Source organism: Acomys minous (genome assembly GCF_964271855.1).
Source record: "Acomys minous genome assembly, chromosome: 2".
In the NCBI taxonomy this organism is placed as follows: domain Eukaryota; kingdom Metazoa; phylum Chordata; class Mammalia; order Rodentia; family Muridae; genus Acomys; species Acomys minous.
Window position 1 is genome coordinate 7,829,079 of NC_140484.1, and position 17,476 is coordinate 7,846,554.

Genomic DNA, 17,476 nt, shown 5'->3' on the forward strand with positions numbered 1-17,476 from the left:
AACATTTGAAACAGGACTGAACCCAGGCCCAGCTTCCTAAATGGCACTCTTCCCATGCATGTTAAAAAAAAACTTTTTATTTTTTGTTTAAATTTTGTGGTAGTTTGAATGAGAACGACCTCCAAGGGTGCATATATTTCGGCGCTTGGTCCCAGTTGGTGAAAGGGTTTGTGAAGGATTAGGAGGTGTGGCCTCGTCAGAGGAGCTATGGCACTGGGGTGGGCTCGAAAGCCTCCGCCATCTCAGTTAAGATCTCTTTCTCTGCCTTGTGCCTGCAGATTAGATGTACACTCCCAGCTTCTGCTCCAGAGCCATGCTCCCCACCGCATGGTGATGGAGCCATTCTCTGAAACAGTAAGGAAGTTCCCAGTAAATTCTTCCTTCTGTAAGTTGCCCTGGTGTTTGTCACAGGAATAGAAAGTAACGATGACAAATCTACATATGGATTAAAAGGTAAATTCCTGAATAGATCTTAATTTCTAACAGAGTAACCAGAAAATTACAGATAAACAAATACATGTTTTTAAATGTATATCATTTTCTATATATATATTTAAATGTACACATATACACAAATGCATACATATTATACCACAGGAGACCATCTAGACTCATAAACAAATACAGCATATTAGGCTTAAGGCTATTTTTATAATTTAAAAAATTATGCTTAAAAATATCATACAGTCTTGAGAAAACACGCAGCTCTAAAGGCATGAATAAAGGGAGGAAAATGAATTCAGTTTTGTCTCAGGGATGTAAAAATGCAGGTGGAAAGATTCAATCTCATGATTTGTAATTGTTATCTACAAGAGCCTAGGGATGCTAACCAGTCCCCACGGCCCACAGGGATCTGTAGTTATCCAATCCCTGCCAAATTCATCATTCTTTTTTTTCTAGACAGGATGGGAAGGGATGGTCTCATTCAACTTCCTCCTATCAATGGAAAAAAACCCTTCTCTAAAGAAAGGTTTCTTGAAAACTGCATATTGACACAAAGCCTTAGGGCTTACTGGCTTTCTGGAACCAAAATACTGAAGAGTCAGCCAGACACTACCAAAAGAGGAAGTCGGTTGCGCCTCGGCTCCTCTAAGCAAGGATGTTCTGGAAAAGAAATCCGTCCGGGAGGACTGGAGTTGTTCTTTATCCTGCTCTAAAAGCCTCCTTGCCAACAACCACTTTCCACTCAACTGTAACACAGCATGTCCTTAACAAACGGACCAGGCCCATCTCTACGTCTCCTTATGTCTTTAACAAAGCCCTTGATTTTCACACATCTATCACCAGGACTATTTCTGGTTTTGAAAAATTCCTCTTGGACTATCAGAAACTTGGGTGGGCGGGTGGAATAAAAGCCGTTCAGAGATTAACTACTCTTAGCATGTGGCTACAAGCATGGACACAGGGTACTGAGTCTCAATTTCCTGTCCCCTAGGTTGATGATGGAGACATTGCAATAGCCAGCAAGAACTATTGTAATTGCCTTTTAAAGGATTATATTCCTTTTTTTTTTTTTCTGTATTTCGCTTTTAAAGAGGAAGTCTGGGGGAGGGGGAGGGTTGGTGCCCTGGAGTTGGCACTGGAGGGGAAACAACACTCCTAGCCCTGGAGTCCACGCTCCGTCACTGTCCCCTAGCCCTGGGGTCCACGCTCCGTCACTGTCTCCTAGCCCTGGGGTCCACGCTCCGTCACTGTCCCCTAGCCCTGGGGTCCACGCTCCTTCACTGTCCCCTAGCCCTGGGGTCCACGCTCCTTCACTGTCCCCTAGCCCTGGGGTCCACGCTCCGTCACCGTCCCCTAGCCCTGGGGTCCGTGCTCCTTAACTGTCCCCTAGCCCTGGGGTCCACGCTCCGTCACTGTCCCCTAGCCCTGGGGTCCACGCTCCGTCACTGTCCCCTAGCCCTGGGGTCCGTGCTCCTTAACTGTCCCCTAGCCCTGGGGTCCACGCTCCGTCACTGTCCCCTAGCCCTGGGGTCCACGCTCCGTCACTGTCCCCTAGCCCTGGGGTCCGTGCTCCTTAACTGTCCCCTAGCCCTGGGGTCCACGCTCCGTCACTGTCCCCTAGCCCTGGGGTCCACGCTCCTTCACTGTCCCCTAGCCCTGGGGTCCACGCTCCGTCACTGTCCCCTAGCCCTGGGGTCCACGCTCCGTCACTGTCCCCTAGCCCTGGGGTCCACGCTCCGTCACTGTCCCCTAGCCCTGGGGTCCGTGCTCCTTAACTGTCCCCTAGCCCTGGGGTCCACGCTCCGTCACTGTCCCCTAGCCCTGGGGTCCACGCTCCGTCACTGTCCCCTAGCCCTGGGGTCCGTGCTCCTTAACTGTCCCCTAGCCCTGGGGTCCACGCTCCGTCACTGTCCCCTAGCCCTGGGGTCCACGCTCCGTCACTGTCCCCTAGCCCTGGGGTCCACGCTCCGTCACTGTCCCCTAGCCCTGGGGTCCACGCTCCTTCACTGTCCCCTAGCCCTGGGGTCCACGCTCCGTCACTGTCCCCTAGCCCTGGGGTCCGCGCTCCTTCACTGTCCCCTAGCCCTGGGGTCCACGCTCCGTCACTGTCCCCTAGCCCTGGGGTCCGTGCTCCGTCACTGTCCCCTAGCCCTGGGGTCCACGCTCCGTCACTGTCCCCTAGCCCTGGGGTCCGCGCTCCTTTATTGTCCCTTAGCCCTGGGGTCCGTGCTCCGTCACTGTCCCTTAGCCCTGGGGTCCACGCTCCTTTATTGTCCCCTAGCCCTGGGGTCCACGCTCCTTCACTGTCCCCTAGCCCTGGGGTCCGCGCTCCTTTATTTGTCCCCTAGCCCTGGGGTCCACGCTCCGTCACTGTCCCCTAGCCCTGGGGTCCACGCTCCTTTATTTGTCCCCTAGCCCTGGGGTCCACGCTCCGTCACTGTCCCCTAGCCCTGGGGTCCACGCTCCGTCACTGTCCCCTAGCCCTGGGGTCCACGCTCCTTTATTTGTCCCCTAGCCCTGGGGTCCACGCTCCGTCACTGTCCCCTAGCCCTGGGGTCCGCGCTCCTTTATTGTCCCCTAGCCTCCTCGTCTTGCTACCTGTTGGCAGTGCTGGTGTTGCTGCTCCCACTGCTGTGTTTCTGTGCCCGGCTCAACCTCCTTGGGGGCTTTGAATGCTGTAGCCGGGGGCTCGGCATGGGGGGGAACGATGAGGCGTAGCCATGTTCACACTCTGAAAACAGTAAGAAAAGAAAAAAGGTGTAAGAACACAGCCTCCCAAACCGCACGGATCCACAGACCCGAGCCCTTGTAGTAACACATGCTCTGAAAGTAGACAAACTAAACCGGGTCTGCTCTCGGGTTAGAAGATTAAAAAGCTTGCTTAGCGAGGTGGTATCCCTTTAATTCCAGCACTGAGGAGGCCAGTCAAGGAGATCCTGAGCCCAAGCCCAGCCTGGATTACTTGGCAAGATCCAACCCTAGGGGGAAAAAAAATCCATTCGCTGTCCGGAGATCAATCTGGAGACATATACAGACCCAACCCACTGCCAAGAGAGGATGTCCATACCTCTTCTAAACCAGTTTTTCCCTCCTCACCAAGAGCTTTTCCTCCAAGAAGTCTTTTCTAAGGTTTAACTTTTACGTGTACATAAGTGTGCAGGAGTGTATTTGCACGTTTTCTGGAAAGCCAGAGGAAGCCACTAATCTCCTGGAACTGGAGCTATAGCTGCAGAGAAAGGGCCAATATGAGTGCCGGGAACTGACCCTGGGTCCCCATAAGAACAAGGAATCTTAAAGGCTGAGCCCCCTCTCTAGCACCAAGAATTAAAAAAAAAATCCTAATTTCTAACACCAGCTACTCATTCACTTCCAAAGATTGCACTTGCCTTAAAAAAGAAAAAAGTAGCCTCCGCATTTTTGCGTGCCCCAGCTCTTTAGATCACAAAGTATTACGAAGGACCTTCTCTCTCCAGCGCGTCACACTCCAATACCCTAGTCTCTACATTCCACCGCCTATCGCCACCTCCGAGGCGATCCCAACTCACTGCATCTCGGATGATCACAACAGTAGGACGCCCCTCCCTCAGCTCTTTGGCCCGCAGGCTTTACCCTCCTCCCCGCGCCCGTCCCCCGCCCCAAGCTCACACAGGCCCCGCCTCCTGCACCCACACTTCCCCAGCAGCCACCCACCCCCTCCAGTCCCTCCAGCAGTCTCAAGCACAAGAGCTCCATGTCCACCGCCCACCGCCCTCTCCACAGGTCCGCTCAGCTGCCCCTGCGCGGCTCACGGGTCCTTCCCTTGCAGCCCGGAGCCCCCTTCCCCTCCGCCCAAGACACGCTCACACCGCATTCACGCACGCACAGATGCCTGTCCCCGCTCGCCAGCTTCTCACGCGCCTCCACTCCGGAACTCACCTGCACTCCTGAGCAAACCTCCCTCCCGGCGCGCCCACTTCTCCAACCGCGCGCGGACTTCCACGCGCGCGCCCCTCTTGTTGCACGCGCGCGGGCACGCGCCTCCCCTCACCGGTGCACGCACTTCCACACACGCGCGCACCTCCCCTCACCAGCCGCGCCGCACTCCCCGCGTGGAGCCCGAGATCGGCGGTCGAAGCGACGGCGCCGAGCCGTTACCTCGCTCCCTGCGCTCCAAAAACTCGGCAGCCTCCAGCAGGCGCTGCACGTTGATCATCCGCACCCGCTCCATGGGCTCCGCGCTCCCGCCCCCGGCCGACAGGAGGCGCCACAGACGGCTACAGTCCCACGACGCCCCGGGACATGTGCGGCGGGCGGGCGGGCCAGCTCGGCCCAGGCTCGGCGCGCTCTCCGCGGCCCCAGCCGTGCCCGCCGCGCCCGCCGCGCCGCCTGCAGCCCGCGCGCGGTTTGTTTACTTCTCCGCGCGAGCACGGGGGGGAGGGACCGGAGCAGCGGCAAGGCCCGCCCCCGTCCGCCCCTTCCGCTGCCCCCTGGGAAATGTAGTCCCGCCCCCGCCACGGCACGTCTGGTGTCGAGGGACACAAGCCGCCTCAGTGCGCCTGCGCAAGGACGACTCCGCCATGGCCTCTGGGAGATGTAGTCTCTCCTTGGCTTTCTTTTTCTCGTTCCAAGGATGGAAAAACTAAAAACTTCCATAGCTTTGCTTCTGAGGAAAAGATTTGGTTGAGCTTTGGGTTTGCTCCCAAGGAGACTCATTTCTTAGCTGGTGCTCCGGGCCTAGAGCATTCATTATTGAACTGATATGGTCGCCTAGTTACTGCTTTCTTGTGGAACCTCAGGGCCTCACGCAGTTTCCTCAACCTCTTAAGAAAGGAAAGTAACATTATCTGCAAGGACAGCACCACAGATACACTTGAGAAGCACGAGTCGCTGTTCAGAAACGAGATCACTTAATGAGAGCCAGAGAGGATGTCCTTATGGTCCTCCTTCCCCTCAGCTGCGACACTGACAAAAGGTTTTCTAACTTCTCTTCTTTTCTGAATTGTATTCTTCCTCAGTGTGTCATTAGTGTTTTTAGACAGAAACCCTGACCTGATGATACAAGGAAAGGATATGAAAATTTGGTATTGTTTTCATATTGGTCTCAGTTCAAATCCGAGCTCTGGCTTTGTGGACTCTTTCAAGCTTCCTTTCTTCATATATAAAATGGATTTAATTCTCCCATTTATGCGCGGTTTTGAGGCCAGAAGTTTGCCAGGCACTGAACTTTATGTATATGGTACTTTATGTATATGGTACTTTATGTATATGGTACTGAGAGAAACAGAAATGGACCTTGTTCCCAGGAAACATATTTAGTAAGCGTCATTGTGAAGTGTAAATGAAGTAATTCCATCATATAATGCATGAAAGCTCTGATGATGACTGCTCTCCTCTCTTCAAAGGCAACTGACAACAGGGACCTTAAAAAGCGGGAGTACCCGCTGCTCTCAACCACCACCCTCTTTCCAGGTCCCTCTTGTAATGGACGCCTTACCCTCGGCATTATTGAACACTTTGGACCCCCTGGCTCCTCCTTGGAGCCAGGTTCTGTTCTGTGCATTGTTGAATGCTCAGCAGCGTCCCTCTCCCTAACCCTAACCCACTAGATGCCAGTAGCACACCACCAGCCCTTGGGCATGACACCCAAAATCCCTCCAGATACTGCCACATGTCCCCTGGGACACAAAACCACCAACGCCTGAGGGGGCCAGGAAAGACAAGACCACGGGAAGTGCTGCATGCTCTCTCTCGGAGCAAGCTGGGAGCTGTGGGAACTAGCCATAACCTGCCTCCCTCTATGTTCACCTGCTGGTGGACTTCCAAGGTGACAGAGCTCTAGCTGAGGAGGGTGTCCCCTTCCTGTGGCCATGCTATTGGCTGAGCACACATGTCCTTACTCCTTCACAAACATCATGGTCTTTGTGCAGCATTTTAACATCCTCTCTGCCCTCTTCCCTTCTTCTTCAAAGTGAGCGATCTCTCCAACGAGGTCACAGGCTACAAAATTCCACCAGCCCTGTTAATTATTATACTTGGCACAACATTTAAGAAGTGGATGTTCATCAAATTTGGGGAGACCCAAAAGGAGAAGTATTCACAAGCCACCGTGGGGGTGGGGTGGGGACCGTTCTAGACTTTGAAGGGACTGTGCTTTTTCAGCTGTTAGGTAGGTCATATGGGTTTTCCGGTTGTGTACTGGTAACGGCCACCCTCCACCCCAGCCAAAGGCATTACTGGAGAGAGGTAGGAAGAAATTCTCTCTCTCTCTCTCTCTCTCTCTCTCTCTCTCTCTCTCTCTCCTTCTTTTATATCACTCACTCTGCCAGGTGTGGTGGCTCATACCTTTAACCAGCACTCAAGAGACAAAGGCAGGCTGTTTTCTATGAGTTTTGGTCTCTATAGTGAGTTCAGGACACCCAGGATTACATAGACTCTGTGTATAATCAACAACACAACAAAAAATAATCATTCCTTTAGAACACCTGTTGGCTTGAAAAAAAAAAGGTGAAAGGATAGGTGTGGTGTGCAAGCCTTAAATTCTAGCACTCTCAGAAAGAGAGACAAATTTCTGTGAGTTCAAGACCAGCCTGATCTACACACCAAGTCAGTGAATTCCAAGTTAACTAGAGCTGTATTGTGAAACCCTGTCTGGGGTGGGTAAGAATGAATAAGAAAAAAAAAGGATTATGAACTTAAATTTTCACTTTTACTCCCAGCACTCGGGAGGCAGAGGCAGGTGGATCAACCTGAGTTCGAGGCCAGTCTGGTCTACAAAGGGAGTCTAGGACAGCCAAGGCTACACAGAGAAACCCTGTCTCAAAAAACCAAAAAAAAAATTTTTTTTTCACTTTTACCATTTGCAGAAACCCCTTAAAGCATTCAATTCCAAATTCCAAAAGCTCTGAGAAGTTAAGTCACCTTTATAGCAGGTAAACTGTGTGGCATGCAATCAAGAAATGTAGAACCTTTTGCGAACTGAAAATGGCTTTAAGTCCACTGACTAAATTATAAAGCCAATGGTAGCTTAGTGGGAAAAGGCTGGATAGGTGTCACAGTTAACCCCACATGAACAAGTCTAGAGCCAGGAGGCAGATAAAGAGATGGAAGAGTCACCAAAGGGCCACCTGCTCATGTGTTAGGGCACTGGCAACGGTGACAGTGGGCTGGCACATCTACAGAATTCTCCAGCCTTTTCCATTCCCAAACGACCAGGCTGCTATCCACCCCCTCCACCCAACCCCCAGCTCTGTGTTAGCCACTGGGAGCCCAGCAACAGCCATGGCTTTGCTTTTGGTCAGAGGAAGCCAGTTTATACTACAAACGTGGTTGGGAAAACAGGAAAGCAAGGGTTCCATGTCTATAGATACAAGAACTGGGATTTTCCAGTCTCTGGTTCCACTTTCTCACTAAAGAAAGTCAGTCAGGGGGCTGGAGAGATGGCTCAGCAGTTAAGAGCACTGGCTGCTATTCCAGAGGTCCTGAGTTCAATTTCCAGCAACCACATGGTGGCTCACGACCATCTGTAATATGATCTGGTGTCCTCTTCTGATGTGCACTGAAAACAGTGTACTCATATACATAAAATAAATACATAAATACATAAAATAAATATTTAAAAAAAAGAAAGTCTCCCTCCCCCCCCTCTCTCTCTGTGTGTGTGTGTGTGTGTGTGTGTGTCTGTCTGTCTGTCTGTCTGTCTGTCTCTGTGTCTCTGTCTGTCTTCCTCCCTCCCTCTCCCCTTTCCCTTCCCCCTCTCCCTCCTTATTTGAAAACTGCAAAAGTCCCCCAGCTTTACCACAATCGAGGGTGGATGAAGCAGGCCAAATTCTCCACTCTTTAGGGTGCCCCCCACACACTCCCTAGTACAGTTAGGAGATGCAAATTCCCAAGTGATGTATTTGCAAACGGATACGTGAGGCTGATTAGCATCTCGTTCTACAGGCAGGCGAGATGGAGAAAGGAGAAGAGGTCGGTGAGGTCAGTTACAAGCCCATAGTCCTTGCTGTTGGGGACCCCTGGGTTGTTGAGGTTCCGAATCTGCAAAGTGCTTACCGCACGTGTAAGCACAGCTTTCTTTAAAGCTTTCAGATAACCAGGTTTGGACAGGGAGTATGAGTTCCGAGGCCCTAGACACTAACTGCATCAACATTACCATTTTTACACCCCCTCCCTGCTCCCACACGAAGACAGCAGCCTCTTCCCCTCTTCTTCCTCCAGGGCCCAGAAACGTGAAAGCCACAGAAAACCTTGGTTCTGCCCAGTGAGTCAGCCTTGTCTAACTTCGTGCGTAAGCTCTCAAGTCAGCGGCAGCTCGGAGCTGCGGGGCTGTGCGCAGCCGAGATAAATTTGGGTCTAAAGGGATGACGTAATGCTAAACCCGAGAGGTGGCTGCTGTCTCCCAGGGCTCCAGTCGCCAGGGCTGCCGGCTGACTCCCCAACCACATAGAAACGCACCGAGCGACCCAGGTGCCCAGGCTGGGGAGAAAGGGAGAGGGCGAGGACGGGGGTGGGGGGTAGCTGCAGAGGAGGCGGTGGGTCAGCCCAGATCGCTGAATCTGGAAGTTTGTTGCTTTTAACTCCAGTTTTTCTGGTGAGGTCAGACCACTGGCGAAGGCTCAAACAGCTGCACTTGACTTCCATTCTGACCCAATCGCTTGCCTGAGAAAAGGGCTTTTTACATTTTACTAAATGGTCCTTATTACAGCTGCCTATTTCAATGATTATAACGGCATAGTAACCTCTCAAACGTCCCCTTCCTCCTTTTCCCCCATGTACTTGGATCCGAGAAGTCTGCATTGCAGGATTCAGTTACTGTGCACTTCTAAGTGGCTTGCTCACCACCTCAACCCCCCGGACTGTTGGGGGGCACCAGAGGGCGGGTGGTAAAGGGACTCAAAAGGATTTTGCTAGAGTAGTGCCAAGTGAATGCTCCCCCAGAACGTTTCATGGTTTGTGTCTTGGAAGTTTCTATCATTAAGCTGAATTCTCCGTCCAAGTGTCCATGTTTTCAGTTCAGAATATCCAGGCTCGGAAGTATGTGAACCTGCCAAAAGCAACAAAGCCAGTACACGGTGAGGGGGCTGACACCCAAACCTTAAGCTGCATGCTCCCTTCAGGGCTAGAATTTTCTTTTTTGAGTGACTCGTGTTTAAAAGAGAGGAAAATGGACTCTCTCTCTCTCTCTCTCTCTCTCTCTCTCTCTCTCTCTCTCTCTCTCTCTCTCTCACACACACACACACACACACACACGGAATACATTTTCTGATATTTTAGGTCTGTGGAACCCCAACCTCAACTCTTTAAATGTCACTATTAAGTTACATTCTTAAAAGGGTCAGAAAGCATCCCAAATCTGCTTTGTTTTTCTGTTCAAGGTTCATTTCTCCCTAAAACAAGGTTGGTCTGTTGGCTGTTTCTCTGGTGGTGATGACCACAAGCCCCAGACCCAGCCTCAGCGTCCCTCTCCAGTGAAATGGCTCCTACCCGCAGCCCTGCCATGCCACCCATCTGCCTTCCTTAGGGATGCCCCTGAGTCCTTTTCTCAAGATCTCATCGCTGTCGCTGGTGTCACTTAATAGTCTCCTGTAATTTGTTTTTGTAGTCATTAGGCTGGTGGCTCTCATGATGTCAGCCACTCCTGTGCACGTGACCTGGTCAACCATGGGACGGGTTTCTCCCACCCGAACCCCGGAGCCTTGCTCAGAGCCATAAATTTATATTTTGTTTAGAATGTTTCACCTATATTCAAGCGCAAGAATAAACTAGAGAAGGCTGGGGTCTGCCTCAGTGATAAAAGCTTGCCTTGCCTTCCTCAAGATCCTAGACTCCACACCAACCACAAAAATAAATAAATAAATTATAATTTTTGTTTTGTTTTGAGACAGGGTCTAGTGTAGCCCAGGGTGGCCTCAAACTCACTATGCAGCCAAGGGTGACCTTGAACTCCTTGATGCTCCTGCCTCCACCTCTCCTAGTGCTGGGATTGCAGGCATGTGCCACCATGCCAGGCTAATTTTCTTTCTTCTTGTTTTTTATTTAGCTATTACATTTATGAGGTTTTGCTAGTGCAAAGATCCTGTTTCTTCCTAATTAACCTGTGTCTGTATGTGTGTGTGTATGTGTTTGTGTACGTGTGTGTGTGTGTGTGTGTGTGTGTGTGTGTGTGTGTCCCCACATCTGTGCATGTGAAAGCATTCCCATTTAGAGGTCAGAGGACGGCCTTGGGTGTCTTCTCTACCACTTTCTGAGACAAGGTCTCCCACTGAACCTGGAGCTTGCTGCTCTCAGCCAAGCTGAATGGCCAACAACCCCAGCAATCCTTGCATCTCTCTCTGCAGCCACTCTTGCAGTGCTGGGGTTATAACGGTGCAGACTTTGCTGTGAGTGCTGCGGAACGGTGGTTCTCAAGCACGTGAGCAGGCAGCTACCTACTGACTGTCCCCTACCCCAGCTAGAAGCAACTTGATTTCAAATCCATCAAAAATAATAAATAAAAGAAAAAAAAAGAAAGAAAAGAAAAGAGCTGAGTGTCTTGGGACACACCTTTAACTCCCGGATTAACTCTGGAAGGCAGAGGCAGGCCGACCACTGTGAATTTGAAGCCAGCCTGGCCTACATAGCAGTTCCATGCCAGAAGGGATATGTAGCGAGGCCCTGTCCAAAACAAAAACAAACTAAACTAAAGACAAAACCAAAAAAGTTGCCAGGGGCCAACCCCACTGCTAAGACTCGGCCTTACAGCCTTGCGTGATACAATCCCAGGTCCCACCGCACTCCTTTCCCCTATGAGGAACTGGCTTGGAGCAGCCCTGTCCCTGCGCTTAGCTCAGGTGATGTCACTACCCTTTCCTGGTGACACAGACTGGCAAAGGCTCACAACAGCCCCAGCAGGCCCTGGGCACGCCTACCCCTTCTGCGGCAGGTCGTCAGGCTCAGCTTCCGGTGCAGCAGTTATGACAAAAACACAGGCTCTTGCTTGTCTGAAGATATGGATGAGGTCACCTCTCCCTCACTTCCGGCTCCAACCTTGATTCTAGAAAGTTGGGAGTCTCGGGAGAGCCCACAGCAAAATGAATCCGTTGACCAACTTGCTGCCATGTAACTGTGTCTCGGCCAGTGCTCTGTTGCTGTGCAGAGACACCCCGATGTGGCAACTGTTATAAAGGAAAGCATTTATTTGGGGCTGCCTTACGGTTCAAAGGTTTAGTCCGTCATCATCATAGTGGGAAGCATGGTAGCACACAGGCAGACATGGTGCTGGATGGATGAGGTAGCCTAGAGTTCTACATCTGGATCCACAAGCAGCAGGAAGAGGGAGTGACATACTGGGCCTGGCTTGAGCAGATGAAACCTCAAAGCCTACCCACAGTGACAGATTTCCTCACTCCAACGAGACCACACCTACTTCAACGAGACCACACCCACTCCAACAAGGCCACACCCACTCCGACAAGGCCACACCTCCTAATCCTTTGACACCTTGCCACTCTCAGAGGAGCCTATGGGGTCATTTTCATTCATTTGCACGCACAGTGCAGCATCTGCATCAGCTCTGTAACCCCCAGCACACCTCTGAGACTTTTACAGAAGAGGCCCCGGAAAGAGTAAGGGATTTGTGGTCACACAGGCCACAACTAGATTCAAAGCTATATCTTTGGACACCACCCATCCCACTCCATCACATAGAATATTTGGCCAGGCAAAACTGGTTAGGTCAAGGGTCTCAACCTATGCTTCTGGGTGGCTTTGGGAATGTGTTAGAATGGGATTCCCATAGCAATTAGTGGGCAGGAAACAAGGATGCTAAAATCCCGCAATGTTCTAGACTAATCTGCACCGTTGTCTAACTAATAGCTCTTGGCTTTTGTTTGGTTTTGTTTGGGGGCTTTTTCTTTTCTTCTTCTTCTTCTTCTTTTTTTTTTTATATGGAACGCTTCACGAATTTGCGTGTCATCCTTGCGCAGGGGCCATGCTAATCTTCTCCGAATCGTTCCAATTTTAGTATATGTGCTGCCAAAGCGAGCACGGGGGGGGGGGGGCTTTTTCTTAAGACAAAGTCTCATTCTGTAGCCAAGGCTATCTAAAAGTTGCTATGTGTACCAGGCTATCCTTAAATCCCAAATCCTCCTGCCTCAGCCTCCATAGTGCTGGGATTATAGCTGTGAACTACCACGACCGGCACAACAGTGTTCTTGTGAAAAGGTAGCTCAGAAAATTCACCATTCGGAAAATATCCCCTAGGTATCTGCCAGAAAGCCCCAGAGAACAAAACCAAGCTCGCTCCCTGTCCTCAGCGTGTTTATATTCTTGCCACCTAGATTGAGGATAAGCAAGGAAAACAACTGTAAATGGCCGTAAGGGCGCTAAGGGGTTAAACGATAAAGAACCATGGTAACCGCAGCAGATCCTGACTTAGCTGAGGTGAGACGGAGCACACGGGAAGTTAAGCCATGGCAGAAGCAAGAGCACCCATCCCATAATATCACTACACTCTGGAAATTAAGGATGAAAGTCACGGCAGGTGTTAGGCTCTTACCCTATGAGAGGCAAGGAACAATCTTTGGAAGGGCTGCACGCAAGTGAGTGACAGGAACCCAGCTCTACTTAACATCACTCTTGTTTCTAGAGCTCCCTTGCTCTCTTGAGACAGGAGGAGGCTGGGCCTCTGCTGTCTGACGGGAACCATCTGGTCCGCACTGTCACTGCAACAACTGGGGCCTCAAGCCCACGTCAGAAATCCACACTGCCTTTCTCCTGTGCTTTCTCTGCGGAAGCCCATGGCACCAAGCACTGGCCAGCCCAGTTGTCCTACAAGCTGGGGCGTCCCAGAAAGTCTTGGAGCCTGACAGGGTGTGGAGCCACAGCCTGTAGGGCTACAGGTGCCCTACTGGTCGGGTGAGTTTCTCAGAGGGTGCTGGCACAGTGGCAGAAGCAAGCAAGCAAAACTACCCCAGACCATCAGCACTCCAGGGAGTGGGTAGAGAAACCCCTGGAAGCTTCTGGCTGCTTCTCTCCATCCTCCTAGGATAAATGGGAGAAAAGGGAGTGACTCTAGGGAGCTATCTTCCTGGAGCCTTCAGTGTGTACCTCAAATATTCCAGACTCCACTTCTTGCCTCTTGTTAGCTCCCAAGCTCCCCGAGGCTTCTCCCAACCCCCTAAGGAAGAACAGTGGACTTAAGTCCCAGCCCCAAGGCTGCTAGCATGTGGCCTTGAGAAAGTGAGGCAGCCTTCCTGAGGCTTGGGGAGCTATAAACATGAAGGTGATTACAGCACCTCCCTACTGGATGTTTGTGAGGATTTAATATAGAGCACTTAGCATTGTGCTGGCCATAGTAAATGCCCAGTAAAAGGGAGCCATTAGCGCCATTCCTCTGGAAAACAGAGGAGACTGCACTTGTCAGCAGCTCGCTCAGGGGCTGGTTATCAGACTCCCAGGAGACAGACTAGAACTGTGTATTGGTTTCTATTTGGCTAATATCTGAGCTGGAATATGCACCTGAACTGGAGAGCTGACACGCTTTACTCCCTGAGGGCCAAGCACAGGCAGAGTTTGGCTCCTGGTTGTTCTAGGTAACTCTTACTGCATTAAACCAGATTCCATGGCTGGTAAAAATGATGATGAAAAGTTATACGCAAGGCACTCAGAGTTTCGGGGACTAACAACTATGACAGGGATAGTGAGGTTGCTGTGGGAGGCAGCACAGGGAGCCATTCTGGCCCCTGTAAAGATAAAAACAAGAATGACACCAGTTCCTGTTTGCCACCCACGGCTAGAAGTCACATAGCCTGGGCCTGCCCTCTACTTTAATACAATAGCCTGCCTATTGGAACTCCCAAGCCATCTTCATCCCTGTGTCCTTGTAATGACAATAAATATACAAAGCAAAACATTTTGAATACTAGACAGTCCAAATCTCTCCTTTTTGGTTTCTCCTAATCTCATCCTCCCTCCGGACAGTGTGTTTATCGAGGTTTGTTCTGCTTCGTTCGGTTTTTTAGGAGACATCGGAGCTGGGTGGCCAAGGGTGTGCTATGCGGGCATTGGGTGGGTAGTGTGACTGGTGAAAACTACCCGAGTGTAGAAGGGACATCATATCTGTTGAAGTTAGGGGGGCAAACATAAGAACACAAAACATTTTAAGTGTTTGGTTGGGGCCAGGAGTGGTGGCGCACACCTTTAATCCCAGCACTTGGGAGGCAGAGGCAGGCGGATCACCATGAGTTCAAGACCAAAGTAAGTCCAGGACAGCCAAGGCTACACAGAGAAACCCTGTCTCAAAAAACAAAAAACGTTTGATTGAGGGCTATGGTGCAGCTGGGGTCTGGGGAGGGGAGGCAGTTAGAAAGGAATCTCCTGTCTCCCACTTTTTTTTTTCCATGAAAGGGTTTCTCTGTGTAGCCATGACTGTCCTGGAACTCACTCTGTAGACCAGGCTAGCCTGAAATTCAGAGACCCACCTGCCTGTGCCTCCCAATTTCTGGAATTAAAGGCCTGCGCCACCACATCTGGTTGGAACTCCTTTTGGAACCTCAGGATGAATTTTTATTCTAACCATATTGGGGGGTGGAGCCAAAGACACAAATCTCCAGTCAGATTTGGCAGCCCACTGTTGGGATTTACTTGGAGACAACTGAATTTCTGAGTAGAGATGAAGTCCGTGCTTGACTCCGCATCTATACCCGATGCGGTAGTGCGTTCCTGTAATCCCGCACTGCAAGGTGAAGGAAGGCAGGTGACTCAGAACTCCAAGGTCTTCTTCAGCCACATAGTGAGTTTCATGGCTAACCTGGGCTAAATGAGACTATTAAAAAAAAAAAGGAAATTGTAAAGCCTGACATTGAACAGAGCACACACTCCATGAACACAATGACCGCACTGCTAGAACCCAGCACCGTGCCAACCTTACGGCAAAGCCGGACTCCGGAAGTGACCGCTTAACAAATAAACAGACCAACAGACATAACTGATTTAGGGAGAATTACTGACCCACAATGTAATTCCGTCTTATCAAAGTAGTTGCCACAAAGCCTTTAAGAGGGATTTCCCTGGTCTAAAATATTTTGAAAGGCATTCTGTTTATATGTGTTTCCTGGAGACCTGTTGCTTAAAGCCAGTCACCTGAACTCTCAAAATGTTTCACAAGTGAGGGGCCTAGCATGACATCCCACTAAGATGAGGAAGCCACCACTGAGCCTCCAGCTGGGATCACAGGGGCAGGTGCCCTGGCTCGGCCAGAGAGTCAAGTCAGGCTTTGCCAGCTTTAAGTCCTCCGGCCAGGCCGCCCAGAGACAGTGTGCCCGAGGCAGTTGCTGCCATACATTTAGAAAAGACCCAGATGGGAGGTCCATCCCTGCTGCCCATGCCAGTCCTCCCTTCCTCTCTCTGCCTCCCCCCCCCCCCCGCACACCGCCCCCCCCACTCTCTCTCTTTCCTCACTCTGAGTCTGGAACCCCACCCAGTATCCTTGGGAAGACTTGAATTTCCCTCATTCAGTCAGGCTTAGAGTGGCCGTCACTGCCACGGCTCTCGGCTCCTTCCCCACCACTCCTCATGTAAGAGAGAAGATATTTTTCTTAGTACAGCAAAGTCAAATGAGCTTCGTTTTGAAAGACTACTTAGAATGTTGCAATGACCTTTGCAATAAGCAGCCACACCCAGGGCTCAGGAACCAGGCTTGAGAACTGCTGAGTTTATGAGCACCTGACCTGTAAAACAAAAGCTGCTTGAGCTCTATCTATGACCCATTCTCCTATCACACAGATGAGAACACGGCACAGAAAGGCCTTGTTCTGCCTCCGCTGTGCCACTGTGGGAAAGCCACTGTCCCTCTCTGGGCCTCCACCTCCTTGTCCCGTAGTGAAGGTGACTGTTCTGTGGCTGCTGGGGCTCCCATGGTCAAGATGTTTCTTTACCACCTGCCTCCTTTAAACACAAAACCGGAAATGGAGGGCAAAAAAGAGTGAGATTCCTGTCTGCTGAAAACCACTTGCTTCGTTTTGTAGGACATCTCGTTCTTACTCAGCTGTTATCTCTTTTTTTTTTTTTTTTTGCTTTCTTTTTTCCTTCTCTCCCTTGAAGAAAAAGAAAAGCCACAAAACCACAACTCACCTCCCCAAACGTGTCACTTGGAAGCCAGGGCCATGTGGGGTTAGGTGTGTCAGGCCTGACACGCGGTGGTATCTAAGTGAAGACCAGGCCGGGGCAAGCATGTGTTTCTCCTCCAGAAACCCAGTTTAAATCAATATTTATCCAACTGTATTTATAGCAAATGGTGGTGGCAGGAATAGAGGATAGGGTGGGGAGCCGTGGGGAATCTAAAAGTACAAGCCACAAGGACTGAGGCAACTCTTAATCTTCCTGGCCAATTCCCTTCTTTAGGGCCTGGCTTTTTTTTTTTTTTTTTTTTTTTTTTTGCGAAAGACTTAGCATTTGATGAACCTGCTGTTGGCCTCAGTACCATAGCAACAGCCCTAAGTCCTTTAATATGACCAGAGACTTGGGGGGGAAAGGCAGCAGGAGGAGGGGCGGTGGTTTCCTAGGAGCCCTGAACTTGAGTCAAGGCCAGGACAGTTGAATAACTAAAGTTGCAGGAGGGGGGTTGTGGGGGAGCCCACAAAAACAAAACAAAACAAAACAACTTCTCTGATTGGCTACCCCGTCTCACGTTTCTAAACAAGGTGTGTACAGGAAGACTTTGGAAGATCAACAGGGTGTTCCAAATACCAGCTCTGCTTCACGTGGCTGGGTGACCTCAAGCAAGTGGTTCCTCCTGTCTGGACTTCATTCCTTGGCTGTAAAATGAGTCCACGTATGTATGGTGAAAAGGTACATGGGGCTCTGAAGGGGGAGGCCCAGATGGCAAACAGCTCTGCCGTCTCCCAGCCACATGACCTTTAAGGAAGTCACTCAGCATCCCTGCTCCTCAGCCCCTCAACCCCCAACTGCAAAATAGAGGTAACAGAGTCGCACGTGCTACAGGGTGGCTGTGGCCTGGAGAAGACACCTCCTGGCTGATCTCAGGCTAAGCACTGTCAATATTCAATAAATGCTA

The 17,476-nt window shown here is 50.7% G+C and overlaps 1 protein-coding gene across 3 annotated transcripts in view; it reads right to left on the minus strand.

Moving 5' to 3' along the window:
* MXI1 (MAX interactor 1, dimerization protein) overlaps positions 1–17,476 on the minus strand; it is a 64,702-nt gene that overhangs the window by 40,333 nt on the left and 6,893 nt on the right. The window contains exons 1-2 of one of the 3 annotated variants that reach the window (XM_084769617.1): positions 4,579–4,851; positions 3,043–3,175 (exon numbers count right to left, since the gene is read on the minus strand). In XM_084769617.1, the coding sequence (XP_084625743.1) occupies positions 3,043–3,175; positions 4,579–4,651 (206 nt within the window). In that variant the 5' untranslated portion in view covers positions 4,652–4,851. Of the gene's footprint in view, positions 1–3,042; positions 3,176–4,359; positions 4,425–4,578; positions 4,852–17,476 lie in introns of those variants that run through there. The other 2 variants (XM_084769618.1, XM_084769616.1) reach the window with 2 other exon arrangements.